The sequence below is a fragment of the Lagenorhynchus albirostris genome, chromosome 8, assembly GCF_949774975.1.
Source record: "Lagenorhynchus albirostris chromosome 8, mLagAlb1.1, whole genome shotgun sequence".
Lineage (NCBI taxonomy): Eukaryota > Metazoa > Chordata > Mammalia > Artiodactyla > Delphinidae > Lagenorhynchus > Lagenorhynchus albirostris.
In genome coordinates, this window is record NC_083102.1 from 22,815,408 (window position 1) to 22,841,381 (window position 25,974).

At 39.5% G+C, this 25,974-nt stretch overlaps 1 protein-coding gene across 4 annotated transcripts in view; it reads right to left on the bottom strand.

Moving 5' to 3' along the window:
- AHCYL2 (adenosylhomocysteinase like 2) overlaps positions 1 to 24,862 on the bottom strand; it is a 173,311-nt gene extending 148,449 nt beyond the window's left edge. For all 4 annotated transcript variants that reach the window (XM_060156707.1, XM_060156706.1, XM_060156705.1 and 1 more), the window contains exon 1: positions 24,466 to 24,862. In XM_060156707.1, the coding sequence (XP_060012690.1) occupies positions 24,466 to 24,828 (363 nt within the window). In that variant the 5' untranslated portion in view covers positions 24,829 to 24,862. The remainder of the gene's footprint in view (positions 1 to 24,465) is intronic.
- Between the last annotated feature and the right edge of the window lie 1,112 nt (positions 24,863 to 25,974).

Genomic DNA, 25,974 nt, shown 5'->3' on the forward strand with positions numbered 1-25,974 from the left:
ACTTCATATGCTTTTCTCTTGTTAATCTGTCTTTAATTAGTGCAATTTATGCAGCCACAGCCAAAGAGCCAAGGAGGGTAGTAGAAATAAAAACTTTTCCTCTCCTACAGTTTTGGCGATCATGAAGGGACGGCCAGGACACTCCACTCACCACAGAGGATATAGCTAAAAACCTGGGACAACTGACAAAAGCCAGTGAAAGGTAAGAATTCTTGCAGTTGAGAGAACGTAAACTCCTCCTTGTCAGATTAGCAGGAGGAAAACATTTCTAAGAATTAATTCTTCAGACTGTGACTCTTGTGAATTAGGTTTTTTTTTTTTTTTTACAGATCTATCTCATTTATTAACGTGAATTAGGTTTTGCATACCCATTGGTTATTGATCCCAGAAACAGTCATTGTTTTCCTGTATCTCTGTCTTTTGTGTCCTTTGTCATAAGGAGGTTCTTTATACCACCTGCAAATATAACAGGTCTTTACTTTCTTAGGCTATCTTTCGGAGTAACTCTGGATCTTGGGGGGTTGGGGAGAAGGGGTCTGCATCTTTTGCACCCTCTTTGGGGATGCCTCTTAAATCCATAGTTAAGATATAAAAAGGCTTATTGGCTTTAAATCACATTGAAATAGGTATACTATTAACAATTTGGATTTTTATATCTAAAAGGATTTTTTAAAGAGCATTCATCCTAAACAAATGCCCGTTTGGTACCTATGGGAAGATCAGATTTAAAAAAAAAAAAAAGAAGAAGAAAAAAAGAAAATACACAAGAGAATGCCTTGGCTTGTCTGAAGGGAGATAAAAAAATTGCCTTAACAAGATTACGAGGGAGCTTCCCTGGTGGCGCAGTGGTTGAGAGTCCGCCTGCCGATTCATGGGACACGGGTTCATGGCCCGGTCCGGGAGGATCCCACATGCCGCAGAGCATCTGGGCCCGTGAGCCACGGCCGCTGGGCCTGCGCGTCCGGAGCCTGTGCTCCGCAACGGGAGAGGCCACAGCAGTGAGAGGCCTGCGTACCGCAAAAAAAAAAAAAAATTAGGAGGAAAGGTTAACATAAATCTTAACATAATCCTGGTCTTAACATAAATCTCAAGACCAGGCTTGAGATTTATGTTAACGCTGATAGCCAGGAAACAGTTTTGGCAAAGGCCTAGAAAATGTATAGGCCTTGCCATGCTAAGCCCCCTGCAAATATATTTTGGACTCCCACTGCAAAGAATTCATTGAACTTTTTTAAAAAAGAAAGAAACAAATCATGATTACCCCAGAATTCTGACAATAAGCAAATATGCCCCTGAAATCCTTCTTAGAGAAAATTTACTTGTTTTCACAGAATCCCTTACCCAAAATTTAGTCCACAGCCTCCACAAGATTATTTATCATGGACGAAGGAAAATCCTAAAAGTCTTCTCCACGAATATTTATTTAAAAAAAAAAAGCCTTAGCAATCATTAAGCAGGTAACCTAACTTGTTCCATCTTCCAGAAACATACTTGGATTAGAAAAAATAATAAAGTAAAGATAAAAATCAACTCTTAAATAAGTGAGTGAATTGTGTGTTTATGTATTTATATACTTAACTCATGGCTAAGCTTTAGAATGAAAGTTATAAGGTCTCTGTTTACATCTGTCTGTAAGTTTTTATATGTTTACATGTGTGTAATGTATACATATTTTTCTACCTCCAGATGGTATTACCAATTTATAAAATCCAAAGGAGTTCTATTCAAACTGGCCTAGAGATTCCAAAACTCTCAAAAATATAGAAAGTAATCCAAATGCTCTTTTCAAATTAATGTGATCTGAGATAATTTTTGGTTAAAAAAAATGCTAATTTAAAATTTGGGGTTTAATAAAAACATGTATATTTTCAGAGTTGCCAGTATTAAAATACAGATAGATACACAATTTTTCCTACCTAGGAAAAAGCTTACTAGTCAAGAAGCTAATCCTATCCCTACTAGATGTTTAGGGTTATAGAACTCTAAATCCAACCTAAAAGCAAAATGTACAATAAAAGTGAATTTTTAAAAATTAATTAATTTATTTATCTTGGCTGTGCCGGGTCTTAGTTGAGGCATGCGGGATATTTGTTGAGGCAGGCATGCGGGATCTAGTTCCCTGTCTAGGGATTGGACCCAGGTGCCCTGCATTGGGAGCGTGGAGTCTTACCCACTGGGCCACCAGGGAAGTCCCAAAGTGAATTTCTTGATGTATGTCAAGCATGGCAGAAATAAAAAAGCTATGTTTTACTTTTCAGATTCCTTGCTTTTGTTTTGTTTTGTTTTGTTTTGTTTTATGGCCACGTCATGAGGCTTGTGGGGTTTTAGTTCCCTGACCAGGGATTGAACCCAGGTCCTCAGCAGTGAGAGCGTGTAGTCCTAACCGCTGGACCGCCAGGGAATTCCCCTTGCTTCTGTGATTTTCTTTTGATATTTGCCTGATTCAAGAAGAAAAAAATAACTTACAATGATGGCTAGCTTTCTTTAACATCTCATGAAATTATGTTTAAAAAATTCATAATTTTTAAATTATTGTTAAAATAAGTAAGGATAATTGTTAAAAACAAGTACATAGGACTTCCCTGGTGGCGCAGTGGTTAAGAATCCACCTGCCAATGCAGGGGACATGGGTTCGATCCCTGGTCCGGGAAGATCCCATATGCCACGGAGCAACTAAGCCCGTGCACCACAACCACTGAGCCTGTGCTCTAGAACTTGCGAGCCACAACTACTGAGCCCGAGTGCCACAACTACTGAAGCCCGTGCTCCTACAGCCTGTTCTCCGAAGCAACAGAAGCCACTGCAATGAGAAGCCCGCGCACCACAACGAAGAGTAGCCCCGGCTCGTCGCAAACTGAGAAAGCTCGCGCGCAGCAATGAAGACCCAAGGCAGCCATAAATAAATAAATAAATTTATTTTAAAAAATAAAATAAAATAAAAACGAGTAAATTAAATAAATCTAAGTGGGATAAAAATTTATAAAGGAACCTTTTAACACTAAATATGTTTTATAACATGTTTACTTAAAAACAGTTTCCAAAATCTTTTTGGTAACTTGAAACCTTAAAGCTATATATACTAAGTTAAATGACAGATATTCATTGAATATTTAGGACTAGCTCCAAATAAGGTAAAATGCTGAAATATTAATTGCTAAATACAAGTTAATCTACTTCTGGCTTAATTTTTACAGAAAGATAAAAAAAATTTGGTTCTGTTAGTAAACGTGTCCTTTATCACACTGAAAAACTATACTATGAGGAAACAGAATACACCTATAAAAAATGTGAGAGATGGTATATTAATAAAATTTGCTAATCTGCTACAGAATGCTGGTATGTGACAGTCAATTCATTATCTACTTCCCAGTTTTCTCAGTAAAAGAAAGGTTACTAATGCTTAAAAATTATAATGAATATACGTAAATGAAACTACTAGGAATAATGAGTTAAAAAAACTCTATGCAAAATATGCAAGAAAAGTAAGATGTGTTTTTAATTTTTTTTTAATTTTATTTATTTTGGGCTGCGTGCGGGCCTTCTCTAGCTACGGTGCGCAGGCTTCTCATTGAGGTGGCTTCTCCCGCTGTGGAGCACGGGCTCCAGGGCATGCGGGCTTCAGTAGTTACGACTCGTGGGCTCTAGAGTATAGGCTCAGCAGTTGTGGTGCACAGGCTCCGTTACTCCATGGCATGTGGGATCTTCCCCAACCAGGGATCGAACCCGGGTCCTCTGCATTGGCAGGCGGATTCTTAACCACTGCACCACCAGGTAAGTCCAAGACGTGTTTTTGATAAGGAAAAGTATGAAGTATGAAGGATGTGTTTTTGCTAGGGGAAAAGAGTTTTGTCTTAAACTAGAATGACTGGTTGTTCCAGAATAAGAAAAATGAACTAAAAAACTAAATGAACATTTTAAAATGTGTAGAAAGTTTGTGGAAAAGGAATTTTATGTGTGCTGAAACTGCTAAGATTGAAAGGACTTATTTACAAGTTAAAAATAAAAGATGATCCTTAATATCAAAAGTATACTAATGCAAAACTAGAATGACAAAGTTTTAGTGGATTACTGTCTGCTCTTATTAAGAAACTGTAAGGTTTTTCTTTACCTTTAAGTAATCTGCCTAAGAAACAAAGATTTTATATCTTATCAAGATATGCCCTGTATTTCATGTTATCTTTATCAGGTCTTTGATTACTCAAAAAAAAGTCTTCACAGTACTGAATGAGCTAAAATTTTTTCTTTTTTTTTTCTTTTACAGCTATATTACTTCCTATATTTGCCTTTAAAATCCTTTATTATCACTTTGGTTAAATGGATAACTAAGTATTGTATCATACTGACCTCGGATCCTATATAATCAAATATTCAAACCTTTTGAGATTTTTGACAAAGTTCCTAAAATCAAATTCTAAATGAAGTCTTTTTAATCTCAAACTAGAGTCCCGAAGGTTCCTGGAAAATCAAAGGATTTGTTCCTTTACCTTGTAAAAAGAAATGTTAAAAACTAAAAAAAATTTCATTTATTTGATACATTATGTTGCATGGAAAATGCTGTCAAATAAAAAGGGATGCTTAAGCTTACCTAGGTTATATTTTTTATGGGTAAATGTTAATAATATAGGTATTCCAGAAATTGCATGAAGTTCATAGAAATCTGTCAATATCTTCATTGTCTTATTATTATGCCAAAATGTTGTATGCCATAGAAATATCCAGATTTCCTTATCAAATGAACTTTCATTAAATCTTTAATCTCAATGATTTTAAATTTTTTGTTATGCACAGAGAGTTTTACTCAGATTCTTCTCTGAAAATGTTTGAAACTGCTAATCCAAGATCAAGCAAAACACAAATTAATCACATGGGACTGAACGAACTGATAAAGAAGGATTTTGACTTTTTATGGCCTTGTTTGAAATTTTGCTGGCTCTTTAATGTTCTACTTTCCAGATATAAGGAACTCCTTTCCCTTTTCTCTTAAACTATCTATAACTTACAGCAATCTAATAGATTATACCTTGGTAAACTAAAATGTAACATTTATATTTTCTCCTACCTGATTCCTCCGAATTTGGAACACTTTTAAGTGTTCTTATTTTCATGGCAATATAGTTATTTTAATAAGTTAAATAAGAATCTGTTCTCCTTGTAACAGGACACAATATGCATAATATCAGATACAATTAGACAGCTTCATGAAACTAAGGCTGACTTTATGGTGCCAATGCTTACAAAGCCTTCTTGGAAAACCCAGGCTGGAACCTGGCACACAGACTTCTCAGGCTCACAGGTAAGTAAGGAAGGTCACTTCCTGCCAGGCCCATGTGAATGACAAATGTTGCCTGCCAAATCAGTAAACAAAGGATGTTGCAGCCATCAAGCCACAACAGCCACCCCCCCACACCCAACAGTGAGCCCTGAGGGAACTCAGGATGGAGACAATACCTCCTTACCAAGCCCTCAGCCATTATCGCCACCCCCAATGGTGCACCCAGAAAGGACTCAGGACGGGAAAGAACAAGATACTGGCCCTAGGTAGCTAAGGTGCATATCAAAGGAATGATTTCAATGAGCTCAGACTCTTGCATCTTCCCATACACAGAAAAATGCTAAATTCATTAACTGGGGATAACTGGTTTCATTTAATTAATGGTAATCTTTTGATGTTCCGCTACCTGGTCTTTGTTGCAAAAACCCCTCCGTATCCTGGCTCCTCCCTTACCTCTTCTTCAGAGCAGTCCCTCAGAGCTGAGAGACTGTCTTCTGGGCTTGAAGTCCTCATAAAGTCTCCTGAATAAAACATAATTCTCAACTTTTAGGTCATACATTTTTTTTCCAGTCAACATCCAAGAACCAACCAACCACCAGCTAACATCATACTTAATAGTAAAAGACTAAATACTTTTCCTTTAAGATTGGGAACAAGGCAAAGATGTCAGCTCTCACCATTTCTACTAGAGGCTCTAGGAAGTGCAATTGGCAAGCATAAGAAATTAAAGGCATACACACTGGAAAAGAAGTAAAGAGGTCATTTGTAGATGACATGATCCTGTATGTAGAAAATTTAAAGAATCTCCAAAAACCGACTAGAGTAATAAGCAAGTTTAGCAAGGCTGCAGGATACAAGATTGACATACGAATATCAATTCCACTAGTAGGTATATATCCAAATTTCAGATGGATATATACCAAATTGAAAACAGGGATTCAAATAGATCTTTAAATACCCATGTTCATAGCAGTATTAATCATAATAGCCAAAAAGGAGAAACAGCACAAATGTCCATCAACGGAGAAAAGATAAACAAAATATGGTATATAGATAAAATGGAATATTGTTCAGCATTAAAAAGGAATGAAGGTAATTCCCTGACAGTCCAATGGTTAGGACTCCGCGCTTTCACTGCCGAGGGCATGGGTTCAATCCCTGGTTGGGGAACTAAGATCCTGCAAGCCGCGTGGTGCAGCCAAATAAATAAATAAAATTAAAAAAAGAATGACAATGTTAAAAAAAAAAGGAATGGGGGCTTCCCTGGTGGCGCAGTGGTTGAGAGTCCACCTGCCGATGCAGGGAACACGGGTTCGTGCCCCGGTCTGGGAGGATCCCACACGCCGTGGAGCGGCTGGGCCTGTGAGCCATGGCCGCTGAGCCTGCGCGTCCCGAGCCCGTGCTCTGCAACGGGAGAGGCCACAACAGTGAGAGGCCCGCGTAAAGCAAAAAAAAAATAAATAAATAAAGGAATGAAATTCTGATATATGATACAACATGGATGGATCTGAAAAACATTATACCAAGTGAAATAAGCTAGATACTAAAGGATAAATACTGTATAACTCCACTTATATGAAGTACCCAAAGGAAAATTCATAGAGACAGGGGCTAGGAAGAGGAGGGAAAGGGGAGTTATTTAAGGGTACAGAGTTTTTCTTGGGGATGATAAAGTTTGGGGTATAGATAGTAGGGACAGTTATAGAACATTGTGAATGTACTTAATGCCAATGAATTGGACACTTAAAAATAGTTAAAATGAGGGAATTCCCTGGTGGTTCACTGGTTAGGACTTGGCACTTTCACTGCCGTGGCCCCGGGTTCAATCCCTGCTCAGGGAACTACAATTGCAAGAGCTGAGCGTTGTGTGTCCAAAAATAAATAAATAAATAAATATTTAAAAATAAATTGGTTAAAATGATAAATGTGTATATTTTACCACAGTAAAAAAAAAGTCAATTGTATTTCTATATACTAGTAATAAACAATCTGAAATAAAATAAAATGATTTCACTCATAATAGCATCAAAAAAAATACTTATAAATAAATTTAACAAAAGAAGTGCTAAGCCTGTACACTGTAAAGTACAAAACGTTCCTAAGAGCAATTAGTGAATAGCTAAAAAAGGTAGAGAGATGTTTCACGTTTATGGGTTGGAAGGCTCAATATCACTACGATGAGAATTCTCCCAAAAGTGACTTATAGATTCAACACAATCCCTATCGAAATCCTGGCAAGCTTTTTCATAGAAAATGACAAGCTTATCCTAAAACTTATATGAAAATTTAAAGGACCTACAAAAGCCAAAATAATTTTGAAAAAGAAGAACAAAATAGGAGCATTTATACTACCCAATTCCAGTACTTACTATAAAGCTACAGTAATCAAGAAAGTATAGTATTGGCATCAAGATAAATAAGCAAATCATTGGAACAGAATATAGAGTCCAGAAATAGACCCACATATCTACAAACAACTAATTTTCAACAATGGTGTCAAGACAGTTCAACAGGGAAAGCACAGTCTTTTCAACAAATGGAACTGGGACAACTGTATATCCATATGAAGGAAAAAAGATTAGGCCCATATCTCACCCCATACAATAAAGTCAACCCAGAACGGATCACAGATCTAAATATAAAATCTAAAACTATAAAACCATTAGAAGAAAACAAAATATTTTTGTGACCTTGAGTTACTGATTTCTTACACATAACACCAAAAGCACATTTCTTAAAAAAGGATTAAATTGGACTCCATCAAAATTAAAAATATTAGCTCTTCAAAATAAATCATTAGGAAAATGAAAAGACAAGCCACAGACTAGGAGAAAATATTTACAAATCTTGTACCTGATAAAGGACTTGTATTCGGAATATAGAAAGAATTCTTGCAACTTAATAATAAGAAAACAACCCAATTTAAAAATGGGCAAACGATCTGAATAGATTTCATCAAAGTAAATATACAAATGGTTAAGGACATGAAAGATGCTCAATGTCACTAGCCATGGAGAAATGCAAACTCAAACCATAACGAGATAGCACTACATAACCACTAAAATGGCTATAATCAAAAAGACTGATAATGCCAAGTGTTAGAAAGGATGTAGAACAACAAGGTCATACTGTAGAGCACAGGGAACTATATTCAACATTCTGTGACAAATCATAATGGAAAGGAATATGAAAAAGAATATACATATATATGTATAACTGAGTCACTTTGCTGTACAGAAGAAATTAACCCAACATTGTAAATCAACTATACTTCAATAAAATTAAAAAAAAAAAAAAGGATGTAGAGAAACCAAAACACATACATTGCTGGTAGGAACGTAACATCATACAAACACTTCGGAAAAGTTACCATTTTCTTAAAAAGTTAAACTTAACACATCAATTCTACTCTTAGATAGCTGCCTAAGAGAAATTAAGATATATGTCCACACAGACTTCTCCATGATTGTTCACAGCAGCATTATTCAAAACAGCCAAAACTTGGAAACAATCCAAACGTCCATCAATGAGTAAAATGATAAATAAAATGTGGTATAGCCATACAATGGAATGCCATTCAGTAATAAAAAGGTAAACTACTGATATATAATTGAACCTCAAAAACTTTATGCTAAGTGAAAAAGCTAGATACAAAAGACCATATACTGTATGATTCATTTACATGAAATTTCCAGTAGAGGCAAATCTATGGACAAAGAAAGCAAATGAATGATTACCTGGGGTGGAGAGTGGGAGCAAGGATTGACTGCAAATGAGTAAAAGGGATTTTGGGGGGAAAGAAAACTGCTCTTAAACTAGACTGTGATGGCAACTTTTTAAGACATTTCATACCCATTAGGGTAGCTATTATAATAACTAAATAAATAAGTAAATAAATAAATGATATTGAGGATGTTAAAAAATTAGAACCTTTGTACATTGCTGGTAGGAGTGTAAAATGGTGTAGCTGCTATGGAAAACAGTATGGCAGTTCCTCAAAAAATTAGAAATAGAATTAAGACATGATCCAGCAATTCTACTTCTAGGTATATACCCAAAGAATTGAATACAAGGACTCATAAAGGTATTTGTACACCAATGTTTATAACAGCATCATTCACAACAGCCAAAAGGTAGAAGCAACCCAGCGTTCATCAATGAATGAATGCTTAAACAAAATGTGGTATATACATACACTGGAATATTATTCAACCTTAAAAAAGAATAAAATTATGACACAAGCTTCAACGTGGATGAACCTTGAAGACATTACGCTAAGTGAATTAGCCAGACACAAAAGGGCAAATACTATATGATTCCACTTATATAAGGTACCTAGAATAGTCAAATTCATAAAGACAAAGTGGAATGGTGGTTGCTACAGACTGGCAGGAGAGGGGAACGGGGAGTTATTCTTTAATGGGCATAATGAAGTTTCAGTTTGGGAAGATGAAAAAAGTCCTGGAAGTGAGCAGTGGTGAGTTTCACAACAATGTGAATACACTTAATGCTGCCGAAGTATATAACTTTAAAATGATTAAAGTGGTAAATTTTATGTTTTACACATCTTTTGCCATAGTGAAAAAATAAACCTCTACAGATATATTTATTAATAGTCACTGAACTGAATATACAATGGGTGAATTTTACCCTATGTAAATTTTGCCTCAATAAAGCTGTTAAAAATATTAAAGAATACATTAGGAGGAACTTATCCAAGCAAACATCAAGAGTTATTATAAAGTTATAGTAATAAAAAAAAAGTGTGGTACTGGTAAAGAGATCAACAAAGAGACCACCCAGAACAGAATGGATACAGAGCATATGACAGAAAGTGGCAACATATATCAATGGGGAAAGGATAGACTTAGTCAACAAACAGGGCTGAGACAATTGGTTATCCATATGGAAAAATAAAATAAAATAGATCACTATCTCACACCATAAACAAAAATAAATTCCAGACAGATTAAAGACTAAATTGTGAAAAAACAAAATTAAACATGTTAGAAGACTATATAGAAGAGTATATGACCTCAAGATAGGGAAAAGTTTCTAAAACAAGACTCAAAAAGGACAACTACACCGAGGGGAAAAAAAAACTGATTGACTTTACATTAAAAAATGTAACTTCTATATGAAAGTCATAAGTTAAAAAAAAAGCAAGACAGACTGGAAGATATTTGCAACACATACATCTGATAAAGGATTAGAATGAATATATTTAAAGAACTTTTACAGGGACTTCCCTGGTGGTCCAATGGCTGAGACTCCGTGCTCCCAATACAGGGGGCCTGGGCTCGATCCCTGGTCAGGGAACTACATCCCATGTGCCGCAACAAAGAGTTTGCATGCCACAACAAAGATCCCACATGCGGCAACTAAGACTCGGTGCAGCCAAATAAATAAATAAATATTTTTAAAATAAATAAATAATTTTTACAAATCAATAATAAAAGCCAGTGAGATCCCAAAAGAAAAATGGGAAAGGATATGAATACAGACCACAATTTACAAAGAAGGAAATCCAAATGGACTACAAACATATTAAAAGATGCTCAATCTCACTTTATCCAAGGAAATACAAATTAAAACAGCAGAGATACCATTTCACAACTACCAGACCTTGGTAGTTCAATTGAACAAAAGTTCAATGCCTGACAATTGCACGTATTAGTAAGGATTCAGAAAACAGGAATTAATAAAACCAATTTAGAAAGCAATTTGGGAGTATCTGGTAAAGTTGACATTCCTTAAGCAATTTTGCTTATAGGGATATATCCTAGAGAAACGCTCAAAAGGAACTGTGCATAAGGAAACACGATTAAGGATGTTCACTCCAGAAAAAAAAAAGAGGAAACATTAGAGGGGAATGGGTAAAAAGTGGTATATTCATACAATGAAGTACTACACAGTAGTTAAAATTAATCAACAGAAAATCTACACGTTTCAGACTGGTTAAAACTCAAAGTTGAGTGAAAAAAGTAGGTTGCAGAATAATATCTGCTCTATAAAACCACTTATATTAAGTTTATAAACATGCAAAATAATGCTATATATCATTTACTGATATACAATTGATACTGGTAAACAATATGTAGCGAAAGTATTAAAACATGAAGGGGAATTATAAACAGTAAAGTTTGAAGAGCAGTTACCTCTGTGTTGGGAGAAAGAGAAGGAAAGAAAGGAAGGAAATAAACAGAGAAGGGGTACGAAGAGTTTTCCATTTTATCTACAATATTTTATATCTTTAAAAACATCTACAGGGCTTCTCTGGTGGCACAGTAAAGAATCCACCTGCCAATGCAGGGGACACGGGTTCAAGCCCTGGTCCGGGAAGATCCCACATGCCGTGGAGCAACTAAGCCTATGTGCCACGCTACTGAGCCTGCACTCTAGAACCTGCAAGCCACAACTACTGAAGCCTGTGCTCCTAGAGCCCGTGCTCCTCAACAAGAGAAGCCACCGCAATGAGAAGCCACCGCAACAAGAGTAGCCCCCGCTCACCGCAACTAGAGAAAGCCCGCGTGAAGTAACGAAGACCCAACGCAGCCAAAAATAAAATAAATAATTTTTTTTTAAAAAAAACCATCTACAGAAAATTTTGCAAAATGCTAACATATGTTAAATTGGGCAGTGACTACAATTTTCTCTGTACTCTTCCATATGCTTGGGAAAAACAATTTTTTTAACAGGCTTTTGGTCAAATGAATACATATACACGTACCAGGGAGCAAGAGAAAAATATTTATCTCCTTTTAGAACCTACATTTATAAAACTATTCTACTAATGTCTCTCTGGTGCCTTACTCCCTCAGTGTGATAGAAACTTTTAAGTATTTAGGCACAAACATGCTGTACAGTCGAGTCTCTTTTTCCCTAACAAGATACTTCTCTCCAAGATGCTACCCAAGCCAAATCCCTGGGTACGTGGATACCAATGATCTATCAACCAACACAGTGTGCAACCCCCAGCCCACATCCATATAGTTTTTAAATCCTTTAACTTACAACTAAATTATTCCCCTGAGTCACTCTTAAGCTTCATCACAGATCTTTATGCAAACCTAACACCCCCAAATTACACCTCTTTCTAGTTTTAACATCATTTTCCCTCTCCACTCTACATTCTTCAATCCCACAGAGGACTCAGTGTGAGTCTTCTACATAGGTACAGTGTTTCTAGATCTTCCAATTCTGGGCAGAATTATGTGACTCAGATAGCATCCAGGGGCACTGAGCATGGAACTCCGCTTAACCAGCAATCTAGCATACAAGCTCCTGAGAGAAAAAGAATAACTTTCCATCCAAGCATGATGAGTACATCAAGCTGAAAATGATGCCCAGGAACAAGCAGTTCCAGAAATAGGAATTCAAATAAAACTTTATAGCATTCACTGTTCTGCAGACCTGGTGGCAGCCCATCTATTTTTGCTTCATTTTCTGGCTCAGATAAAAGTACCTTAGAGAGTATACTCATCCCTTCTCCTCAAAATAACTATGGAGAACACTACTCAAGTCCTATGAAAATCTGAGTCTGTGAGTGTGTGTGTGTCTGTGTCTGGCAGGAGGAGGGGGGGGCAGTGTCTGAGTGGAGGGGTCTTGAGGGGTTCTGTGTATGTGGGGGAATCTCTGTTTATGTCTGTCTTTGTATATCTGTGCCCGTCTATGCTTCTGTCTCTGTGTCTATTAAATATTTCATTACAAGTCTTAAAATGATTTATTATACATTTCTACCCTTCCACAAAACCCTAAAATGATTTTCTTGCCTCTCTACTCTGAGATTTCATAAAAGAGAAACATTAAATAAGCCAACTGCTAAGCCAACATTATTCAACAATGAGTAAAAATTTAAGGTTCTGGTGGGTATGCACTAGTACAGAAACAATTGCCTGAGACTGTGCATTTCTAACAAGATCAAAGGTGATGCCAATGCTTCTGATCATAGACTGGTTTGTGTAGCAAGGACCTAAAAGATTCCAAACTTAAGAAACTGTCTTTATGATTAGACTTCCCATGTAGACTTTCTGAAGTCTCCTGACAGACATGTATTTCAGATTAGCTTGAAAGTTCTGTTCTGACCATAAATTAGAAGATATCATTTTGTTTTAAATGAGTCTCTTGTGAGTCTGGTTTGAATGAACCAGTCCTAAGAGGTGAATGAACTCTAAATGTACTAAAAATGTGAATTTCTGGATTTGTAAAGCTGGAACATGGAAACCTCACAAAGTTTCTGCTACACTGTGAAGCTTCCTGGGTGGACAACCAACTCATTTTCCTAAGGTGATATACCTCCATTTCAATGCTGACCTCCACAAACTGCAACAATTCCTGCTTCCAGCAGTGCTCATACTAGACTAGATTGTACTTGTTTATTTTCCTATCCACATTCCCTACCCTCTTCTTGAGGGCAAGAATGTTATTTTGATTTAATAACCCTACCACTTAGCAGCGTTCAGCACACAACACATAAGTGGTTTTTGCACAAAAGAAGCTCAGAATGTACTGGGGGAGATTATTAAACAAGCATCTGGAAGGATAATCTTTTCTCTCTCACAGAAACAACAGACATGAATGTGGTAAAAATTCCTTAAAAAAACTGTTAAGAAGCACAAGTTAAAGAGGAAAAAAAAAGGGAACAAACCCAAGCAAGTACAATATTAAATTTTATTTGGGGCCAAATAGAGCTATCTAACATTCCAAATAGTCCCTATCTTATATTACAAACAAAAATAAATTCCAGATGGACTGAAGACCAAAGGATAATAAACGCAACCATGAAAACAGCTGAAGAAAATTTAAAAGAACTTGTTTATAAACCTGGGGTAGGAAAGGCCATTCTGAGACACAAAATGTTTAAGTCATAAAAGAAAAAAATGGCCAATCTGACTACATAAAAACTTTTAATATAAACAAACTTACAAGTCAACAAGAAATAGAGTAGAAAAAATATTTGTAACATATTCACAAAGAATTAATACCCAGGGACTTCCCTGGGGGTCCAGTGGTTAAGACTCCGTGCTTCCACTGTAGGGGGCATGGGTTCGATCCCTGGCTGGGGACTAAGATCCCGCGTGCTGTGTGGCGCGGCCAACAACAACAACGAAAGAATTAATATCCAGAAAGTATAAAGAATTCCTACAAGCCAACATGAAAAAGGCAAGTCAATAGGAGGGCAGAGATCTTCATCTATTTTGCTGAACACCCAGCACTTGGCACATAGTAATCCCTCAATAAATATTTGTTAATGAATAAATATGAACAGATAATTACAAGAAAAGGAATATAAATTACCAATCTATTCATGAAAATATTCTCAGCCTCACTATAAGCAGAAAAAGTACTACTAAAAACAATAGTAAATACCTTTAAAAAAGGCATCTTTACACCTTTATGTCTTTTTTTCTTATAAAAGATGTAAAAATATCCAGTATTGGTGAAGGTGTAGTAAAAGGGTTATCTTGTATATAGTTAGTGGATGTATAAAATGGTACATTTTTGCTTTTTTTTTTTTTTTTTTGCAGTACGCAGGCCTCTCACTGTTGTGGCCTCTCCCATTGCGGAGCACAGGCTCCGGACGCGCAGGCTCAGCGGCCGTGGCTCACGGGCCCAGCCGCTCTGCCGCATGTGGGATCTTCCCGGACCGGGGCATGAACCCGTGTCCCCTGCATTGGCAGGTGGACTCTCAACCACTGTGCCACCAGGGAAGCCCATGGTACTACATTTTTGAAGGCAACATGATATTATGTATTAAGCTTAAAATGTGGATATCTTTCAACTCCAAAATTCTACTTTTAGGTATCTATCCTAGAGAAACACTTATACATGTACACAAAAAGAATGCATACAGATAGCTACTATACCATATAAAAATTAAGTTAAATGTGCATCAACAGAATAGTTTAATAAACAACAATGGTATAGACTTTGGAAATCAACTCAGCAGTCAAAACGTATGCGACACATATATGTGTAATGATATATAAAAAGCTCCAAGACATTCTGTGAAGTGGAAAAAGCAACCTGCAAAACAATGTGTGTGTGTGTGTGTATATATATATATATATATATATATATATAAAATGTGCTTTTATTTATGTATAAGTTATTACAAAGCTACCAGTTTCTCTATGTACAATATGAATGTAAAGTTGAAAAAGATAAGTTGATAGCAGAGGTCTCTGGGGAGGGGAACAAGACTGGCTGAGGGCCAAGGAAGGAGTTTCCTTCATTAGATTGAATTATTTCACAAGAATACATTCAAGCATTACTTGTGTAATTAAAAACAACTTTTTTTAAAAAAAGGGAAAAAATAATGTAAATACCATTTTACTGATATGAAGAAAACAAGAAGAACATATTTTGAGGATTAGACAGGAGACAAAAATTCCATTTTTGACATTAGTTCTGAAGTCCAACTGCAAGTAGGGAATTGTACACACACAAGATTGGCATTCAGAAGAGGGGTCCTGGCTAAAGAAATAATCTGGGGAGTTGTTGGTATGTAGATGATACTTAAAGGCACAGGAATGCTGTGGATGACTTAGGGAGACAATGGAAACACAATGGAAAGAACAGAGCGCCCAGGATCAAGGAGAAAGAACCCATAAAGAAGACTGAGAAGGAGCAGCTTGGGAAGTAAGAGGAAAACTAGTAAAGAGGAGGGTAATGGAAGCCAAGAGAGGAGAGTGTTTTGGTAATTCGTGTCAAATGCTGCCAAGAGGTCTGATATGATGAGGGATGAAAAAGCAGATAGCCATGTGAGAATCTGATGGACATTATTAGCTTCAGCAAGAGGGCGTCGTGTGGGTCAGAGTATTAGAGTAGGAGTGGGTTAAAGAGTGTGGGAAGACAAAAGGTGTATATAGCATACACTGAAAACTCCTTTAAGAAACTTAGCTGCACTAGGGAGTAGAAAGATAGGACAGTAGCAGAAAGGAGATATGGAGGTTAGAGGACAGGGTTTTCAAAATGGGAGAGATTAGAGCAAGGAAATCTGTAGAAAAGGCTCTAATAGAAAGAGGAAATAACCAAAGGAAGAAGTTATTTAAGAAGACTGGAGGGACTTCCCTGGTGGCACAGTAGATAAGAATTCACCTGCCAATGCAGGGGACATGGGTTCTATCCCTGGTCTGGGAAGATCCCACATGCCGCGGAGCAACTAAGCCCTCGTGCCACAACTACTTAGCCCGCATGCCTAGAGTCCGTGCTCCACAACAAGAGAAGCCACCGCAAGGAGAAGCCCTCACACCACAACAAAGAGTAGCCCCTGCTCACCACAACTAGAGAAAGCCCACAAGCAGCAACAAAGACCCAACGTAGCCAAAAATAAATAACATTAAATCTTAAAAAAAAAAAAAGAAGACTGGAGAATGTGATTAGAACACTTGTGGAGGGACTGGCCTTTGACAGGATGAAGGACACATCTTCCCCTATCATAACATGAGGGAAAGAGAAAAAGATGAACCCCAGATGGAGGTAGGTTTGTAGATTTGGGAGGTACAAAGATGAAGGAATTCCCTTTTGGTGGTTTCTGTTTTTATAACAAGTATAAGGCATATCACTAGTTTAAAAAGAACACATGTGAAATTAGAAGTAAAAACATACAGTATGAAATAATCATTTGCAGTGAGTGTGAAAGTAACCTTACTAGAAAATGTATAACATTACGAGGCAGCGATGATCAAGCATATGAGGTTGACGACTATGAATTTATAGTGACATTGATCTACCTGGTTTTCTGATTTTCTCTAGCAACTCTCAGCTCCACAGATGCAGGCAACTAAAAAGGCAGATGGTTAGGTTCAACCAGTGCATCACTCAGAGTTCCATAAACAGCAGAAGTCAACTCTGGCTGAGTTGGACAGAAAAAGAATTTACAGAAAGGACATGAGGTAGCTTTCAGGGCTACACAGTTAAAAACACCACCACAGAATGGGCTTGGAAAAGATGTCATGTTTGCTTATGCCAAGCAGGAGATGCTGCAGGTTGGGCTGCACCATTATAGTTCAGGATACCAAGCAGGAGATGCTGCAGCTTGGGCTGCACCATTATAGTTCAGGATAACGGGTGCCAGGTGCCACTGTTGCCGCTGTAACTTGATCTTGCTGCTAGAGGCTGATGCTACAAGAAGATTTACTGATAATGAAGGGGCAAGTTGCAGAGAACACAGTGGAAAGGTTTGGGAAGATTGGACTGGCTGAGAGAATGAGGAGAGTGTTAAGGGAATGAGTATTAGGAAGACAATGGTTGACTAGGCGTCAGGTAGTGACTGAGGTAAACAGGGATGTGAGGCCTCCCCTTGGAAGAGGGTAGATCCTAGGATCCAAAAGGTTGCAGAATAGTCTCAGCAGCCTAGGTGCAATAACTTAAGCAAATTTCACATGGGCGTTTAATCAGAAAAGTAAGGGGTTGGCAGTGTGGCAAAGCCTCTCACTATTGCTGTGGGCAGTGTTTCATCTCACTGATCCCAAAGGCATCAAAGATTGGCAAAGCCTTAGGCAAGTTAATTACTCTCTTTGGGCCTATATTTTCTAACCTATAAAATAAAGATGATAATATTCATCTGATAAGGTTGCTATGAGGATTAAATGAGATGAGATAGATAGAGGCCTAGAAGAGAGTAAGTACTCAGTAAATGGTAGCCATAAATGAAGTTATAACTGAAGCTGAGAAAAGAGTTTCCAAGAAAAGGTAGTCAACAATATCAAATCAGATCTTTTGGAATGATCAGAAGGGTTCACATTGGAGCACTGCAGGAGATAAATCTGTAGGGAAGATGAAGCCAGTTTAAGTCTCAGCTTGCTTAACTTTCAATGACAGCTTTGCAGTATTCAGAAAGGCTTTAAGGAAAAGCCTGACTTACAGAAACTCAACTAGCAGCTCTAGAACCTCTATACCCTTCCTTAATATAAGTTCTGAGATAAAGAAGACTGGAGGGACTTCCCTGGTGGCACAGTGGATAAGAATCAGGTGCCCAAACCAATCCATTTCTATTGAAAGACCCTTAAAAAAAAAAAAAGAATAGGAAATCACCAGCTATTAATGCAGTGTCCAAGAGGGAAAACGGCTAACTGAATTGCTGCACAATATAGATGGGGAAGAGGGAACTGAAAATCATACACATCATATGGCTTAAGTTATTTAATTTAATCAAAGTAGTTTTACTTGGAACCATTACAGAAGAAATTTCACTCCACTGCTTTCTCCTCTGCTCAGCTCTCACCAAATCTCAGGCCATAGGTCATTCAGACTATAAAAAGCTTCTCCAAATTCCACAGAAACCTGATCAATCTAACTAAACCTCTTATTGGAGGAGTGGAATTTCAGCTCCTCTAATTGTGCATACCACCTGAACACCACAATGGCGGGCGGGTGGATCGGGGCAGCTGCCAAGATTTACTCTTCTCCCATCCACCTCAGTTGTACCTCTCTGAATTATTTAAACAAGGCCTACCAAGAAAGAATGAAGTCTGAATGAAGATCCCAACAAATCTCTTCCTTTTTTTTTTCTTTTACTGTGGGGGAGGAGAACACTTTCAAGGAAATGATATAATAAAGAAACTCACTCTCCCTTTTCATTAACTATCCATTTCTTCTATTAACTGGACACTAAGGACCAAAGTCGTCTTCCTCAGGACATTAAATACACAACTGCAACTTCAGCTCTGAGCAACTTCCTAAAACAGCTCTTAATGTTCAATCTTTCCCAGGAAGAAGAGAATTCAGAAATTATACAAAATAAGGGCTGCCTTCTCAGAAAATTCATAAATGTTCACATAAATAAATGGTAAGACCATTAAATAAGCTCAATAAATTAAAAACCGCCTGTTAGTGAAATAACAGAAACATCCACAAAAATATACAGATTAACTAAGATTTGAAAGGTTTAAGCTAAACTTTGAACAGAGAAATACTTCAATTGAAAAGCAATGGAGGGACTTCCCTGGTGGTCCAGTGGGTAAGACTCTGCATTCTCAATTCAGGGAGCCCAGGTTTGATCCCTGGTCAGGGAACTAGATCCCGCATGACACAACTAAAGATCCCACATGCCACAGTGAAGATCCTGCGTGCTGTAACTAAGACCCAGCACAGCCAAATAAATAAATATTTAAATTTTTTTAAAAAAGAAAGAAAAGCAATGGAGGGATTTCCCTGGCGGTCCAGTGGTTAAGACTCCACACTTCCAATGTAAGGGGTGCAGGTTTGATCCCTGGTCAGGGAACTAAGATCCCACATGCCGCTGGGCCAAAAAAAAAGAAGAAAGAAAAGCAATGGAGTTTGTGCATGAGAGTCAAACAGATTAGAGTTCTGTTAGCTCACATCACAGTTACTAAACGTGTAACCTTGAGACAAACTCCTTAATCTCTCCAACCCTCGGTTTCCTCAATAAAACAAGGATAACACTACCTATTTCTGAGAGCTCTTAAAAGGCTTAAATAAAATAGTATATGTAAAGCTCTAATACAATGCCTGGGACACAGCAGGAATACATAACAATATGCTTCCCCTTCTAATTTTCAAAATGTTTAACTAGAGATTGATTCATAAGAGAAGGTGGGTCTTTCCTTTTTTTTCTTTCTTAGCGGTACGCGGGCCTCTCACTGTTGTGGCCTCTCCCGTTGCAGAGCACAGGCTCCGGACGCGCAGGCTCAGCGGCCATGGCTCACGGGCCCAGCCGCTCCGCGGCATGTGGGATCTTCCCGGACCGGGGCACGAACCCGTGTCCCCTGCATCGGCAGGCAGACTCTCAACCACTGTGCCACCATGGAAGACCGAGAAGGTGGGTCTTAAAGAACAAGGAAAACTGTTAGCTGGACAGGTACTCCTGATTTATTTATAACTTTAAAAATAAGAATATATCTCTCAAATTATCACTAAATTACTAATGTGAAAATGCATCATTGATCTTGAAATGCTTTTTTATATACATATAAGATCCTCTTCTCCCTCTCTCATAATTCTACAATTCTCTGAGATTCTACATTTGTACAATTTTTTCCCATCCTCTTCCTAAAGCCCTGACTCAGACCCTCCTTACTTTGGATTTAGGATGACCTAAGTCTTAAACCAGAAAGACATAAGTTAGAGTTCACTGAGTATTCTGACAGACTTCTGGGAGAAAGCCAGAACCCAGCAACTAAGAAGTTAGAATCAGTGTGGCATAATAAAAAGGACACGGGCTTCGGAAACAGACCAAGATTTGAAACAGGGGTTTTAAGTCCTACCTTTGCCACTTTATAGATGTATAACCTTGGTCAAGGCACTTTACCGTCTCTGGACCTCATTTCCTTATCTGTGAAATGGAGATAATGCCACTTATATATCTCACTGTGTAGCTGTCAGGATTAGAAAAATGCCAATAACATATAAAGGGCCAATTAATGGTAATTGTTATTACGGTCAATCTGCCAAGTGCCTTACTGAACATTCTGCAAGGCTATACTTTCCTAACTGGCAAAAGGAGTAATACTGCTCCCCCATTCCCATGACTATATCCAAAAGGTTCCATTTTAGTAGTCCATAATTAACCAAATAAAGAACTTAAAGAATTCAGGGCAAGAAAGCACTAGCATGGCTCAACTTATTCTCTGCTGACAGCAACAAAGCCAGCGCAAGGTGGATTCATTTGCCAAAAAAAAAAGAAATCTGCTTGAACATGGTCATTACTGATATTGACGTAAGCACAAACTAGTTGTGGTTCTTAGGCTCACAGCCTTATTGTCAGAAAGTGTTAACTTTTCTGAAATAAATCCTCTCCTGCCTTGTTTTCCCTGCTGTGCTGTGACATTCCTATTACCCCATTTTCAAGAACACAGGGAAGAAATCCTCTCAACTATTGCAACTGCATTCACTGTGGACTTTATCTTCCTATTTCACAAATCACTTCTTACAGAGATTTTTGGTTTGTTGAGTTCATTTATGAAGAAAAACATTATATACAAATATATGATAGCTACGGTGACAAGATCTGGTCCCCAGGGCACCACAAATTACAGGATGGAGGTAGATGCCAAGGATAAGATGGGACTGAGTAACCTGCACACCATATGTTCATTCTTATTAAATGCTGCACTTGGAAAGTCTGGCTCTTATGAAAAGCTTATTTCCCTTGTGTGACTGAACAGAATAACAGTACTAAGAAAACTGAAGACATACACCAATGGAGTAAGGGAAACCATCAATGGAAATATGCTTAAGATAAACAAGCTTGTATGTGACAGTTACAAAATAAAAGCAACGATCACCAATTACATAGCCAAAGGTAGCTATTTCAATCCTAAGTACCTCCAGTCCCTCCCTACACTAAAATAAAAGCAGAAGGGAGTCAAGGTCAGAATGATTATTTAAATAAATTAAAAATCAAGAAAGGCTTAACAAATCAAAATATCACACTGCAGTCCCTTGGGGAGGTGACTTTCAACTTGAAGAAAGAAGGTCAGTCTCATGCACTTGTTTTAATTTAGCTAATTCGATGTCAAGAAAGTTAAAGATTCTGCCCCCCAAAAGTAGCTCAGCAATGCCTGTAGTTGTGTCATACAGCTGCATCCTCGCTCGGAGCTTCACCTGCTTAACTTCCAGCACAGAAGTTGTTTTTTGGTTGCAATTAACATTGTAAGGCAAGCTCAGCCCTGTCTTCCACAGCCTTGAGGCTGCTGAGTAAATCTAGAATCATGGGACCTACATTTTGATGCTGGAAAAACAGGAAGAATGTGGTTCAGCAACAAGGAAAATGGTCAAGAAACACATCTAGAATTAGGAAAAACAGACTGATGCTGGCCTGTGATTTTCTCACTGCCTTATATAGAATATATTGAATAGTATGCACCATTTAAAGGAAGCCATAGTGGTGCACTTAAGCCATGATGGAAGGAAGAAAAAAATAAAATCAATTCTTAATGATTGCTGTAACTTTTCAAGCCCTCACTATATGTGCCAAATTCAATGCTAAGCCCTCTACAAATATTTCTAATCCTCAATCGTATTAGTAACCTCACTTTATAAAGGAGAAAACTAAGATTTAGAGAATTTGGAAATTACCCAAAAGCTAGTTAGTGGGGGTACTAGGATTCAAACCCAGGTCTGCTTGACTGTAAATCCCATGTTCTAAAGGCAATTTGAGCCTGCGGGCCACACAAAAAGATAGCACATGCTGCAACGAAGATCCCACGTGCCACAACTAAGACCCGATGCAGCCAAATAAATAAAAATAAATATTAAAAAAAAAAAAAGGCAATTTGTTGGGGAGTTCCCTGGCAGTCCAGTGGTTAGGACTCCACGCTTTCACTGCTGTGGCCCCAGGTTCAATTCCTGGTCAGGGAACTAAGATCCCGCAAGCTTCATGACAAGGCCAAAAAAATAAATAAAGGCAATTTGTTAAACACTCTTACCCTCAAGAGACCTAATCAAAATACAGATTTTACACAAAAAGACCCTTAATCAGTGGATTTGGCCAAAGTTATAAAGCACCTCAACTACTTACAAATACATTTCGGATTTCCAGACTCAAATCTAGGTAGTACCAGCACTGGTGCCTGTGCTGCCTCTCTTTCCTTCTATAATTCCTCCCAGAGAACTTTCATAATGCAAATGAGAAAGACACTGTCCTAAAGCATCATTAAACAAATTCCTTCAGTCTGGCCTCTGATGTTATCACCTATATTTGGGTAATTAAAATGGAAGGGTTCTCTGCTTCATACCTTAATAATGAGGCTATTAAAACCAAAGTTAGGCTGGATACAAGGTTCCAACTCAGCTGAATCCTGCACAGTGAAACCAATGCAGACTTCACATCACTTCTTTGCTGTTCTGATAAAGCAATTAAAAATAATTCACAAGGGGACTTCCCTGGTGGCCAGTGGTTAAGAATCCGCCTGCCAATGCAGGGGACACGGGTTCGAGCCCTGGTCCGGGAAGATCCCACATGCCCAGGAGCAACTAAGCCCGTGCACCACAACTACTGAGCCTGCGCTCTAGAGCCCACGAGCCACAACTACTGAAGCCCGTGCTCCGCAACAAAAGAAGCCACCGCAATGAGAAGCCCGCGCACCGCAATGAAGAGTAGCCCCCGCTCGCCGCAACTAGAGAAAGCCCGCATACAGCGACAAAGACCCAACACAGCCAAAAATAAATAAATAGATTTTTAAAAATCATTCACAAAGTAAAAAAACCTATAAATTACTGTGTTCACATTATACCTCGGAAATTAAAATGATAATCCCTTTTCATACGATCCACATCTCTGTTTTTGCAATATTTGCCCTTTTTCTTCCGTACTGATTTGCTTTATGAGAGGACAGACACACCACAGATAGCCATTGTAAGGGTAATACTGGGAATATCAAACATCTAGGCACACCTACTCCTTGGTGTTCTGAGGCTACGGCCTCTTCAAAACTATATCTGAAAGAAGCTGACAGCTGAGACAGAAAACCCCACAGTGATCGCCTTTCCCAAAAGTAGAAGCATTTCTTCCTAACACTTTCAGATCATAATAAAAGAACCAATAAAACAATCATTATCTTCATACACAGTCTAATAATCTTGGTGACCAACTACTGAGCAGACAGGACAAACCTCTGAAGAGAAAACAGTGAAAAGAATCTCTCCATTACCCTTCTACATTCAGAGAAGATGTAAGGATATTGCAGTATCTGGAATGAAGGGCACGGCATCATTACTGCTCGATGGAAGCGCTTAGCCACAGAAAGGCAGAAAATCATCATCTGTACAGAAACCAGACAACTGAGGATCTCAGTGCGAGGTAACTACTCCTTATAGAAAAGATCTCCAAATAGAAAAGCTCGCTCCACCCTTTTTGCTGGATGAACTCTCATAAGCAGTAAGCTTTTTCTACACCATCGGGGTCTTCTCCCCGATAGTCTGGAAAATACACACGGGAGTATGTTGGGAGTACAGAGAGGGGTAATACTATTCCAAGGAGCAGGGGACAGCGCTACCTCCATGTTATTCCCAGCTACTAAGTACAGCCGTACCAACGGGAGTCTTCGCTCCCCAGCACTGGGGCCCGGGTGGGAACATCTCTGAGAGAGCGGGTTTACGGGGAAAAGGGATCTCTCTGCTCCTACGATCAGAAGGGAGGGCCTTGAGGGTGGTGCCGCAGCGCCGAAAGGATCTGCGGTTCCCCCTCCCACCCTCGCTCTCCGAAAGAGGCAGCCCGGCCCCAATACCTTCTTGACCGTGCGCGGCGCCTCGGTGACGGTGCCGTCGGGGCTGACCAGGGCCTCGCCGCCGTCGCGGTGCCTCTGATGCTGGTGATGAGGGTCGCTCCGCTTCATGGCCGACGCCTGAGGCACTTTCCCAGCGGCTGGGCTGAGAGCCGCAGCGGGCCCCGATCCCGGGCCAGGGGCCGGGGGCCGCTCCGCCACGGGAGCTGGAGCTTCAGGGTCCCCGCCGCCCGTTGGGGGGGCCATGGCGCTCACGGCCGCCGTGCTCAGTCCCAGCTGCGGCTCCGCCTCGGAGGGGCTCAGGTCCTTCAGCTCCACCTCAGGCACCTTCGCGGCAGCCGCTGCTGACACGACCTGCACCGACATCACCGCCTCCACTGCAACCGCCGGCTCAGACTCCAGCTCCTGCTCGGCCCCGCCTCCCGCCTCCCTTCCCCATCCCTCCCCCATTCCCCCACTCCTCCCCTCCATCGCCTCCGCTCCCACCCCCTTCCTCTGCCCGCCCGCCAGCCAGCCCCCGCCTCTCCCCCACCGCCCCGTCCCGCCCCGCCCCACCCCGACCTGGCTCGCTCGCGCGCGTGGAGCCACGGAACCTGTAGTGCGCTTGCTCTGGGCCGCATGAGGCGAAAAGACAGTGGGACCTCAGCCCCCGACCACCACTGCGCGCCGCCAAGGGCTGGGCGCACGATGCCCCCTGGGAGTTGTAGTCCCAATCCCTCTTCCTCCAGCAAGCGGGATTCTGTAGTAGAGATGGAGCTCTAGTGCCGGTGACTAACGGGAAGGAGTGACAACGAGTGACACGACATGAGGAAGAGAAAGTCTCCAGAGGAGTTGCGGCTTCCGGGGAACGAACGCTAGAAACCCTAGGGTTGGGAAGGTGGGGGAGGAATGACTTTCTACCCTACCCTAAATTGCCTCCGAGAGTGTGCAAGTCTAAGATCACGTGAGCAGGCATTTAAAGGAAAAGAGGTGTCACGTGGGGAGAGCGCCGACTTACGGCTTAAAGTGACTTGATTTTTCTGCATCAATGAAATCGGGATCCTAACAGCTTTCCGAACTTTAATGGCTCTGTTTTTAGAAGGAATAAATTAGGACCTTGCCTACTGTGGTGATTTCTAGAACATTCTTAGCTTGGAATTTAACATCAGTCCAAAAAAAGAAGTTAGGTATCACTAGGTCAAAATTTCAAGGCTAGAGAATTACACGTTGGGGACTTCCCTGGTGGCACAGTGGTTAAGAATCCGCCTGCCAGTGTAAGGGACATGGTGTTCGACACCTGTTCCGGGAAGATACCACATGCTGTGGAGCGACTAAGCCCGTGGGCCACAACTACTGAGCCTGCGCTCTAGAGCCGGAGAGCCACAACTACTGAAGCCTGAGCACCTAGAGCCCCTGCTCGCCCCAACTAGAGAAAGCCCGTGCACAGCAATGAAGACCCAATGCAGCCTAAATAAATTGAATTAAATTTTTAAAAAATTACATGTTGCCTTAAACAAGGCCAATTCTTTTGCC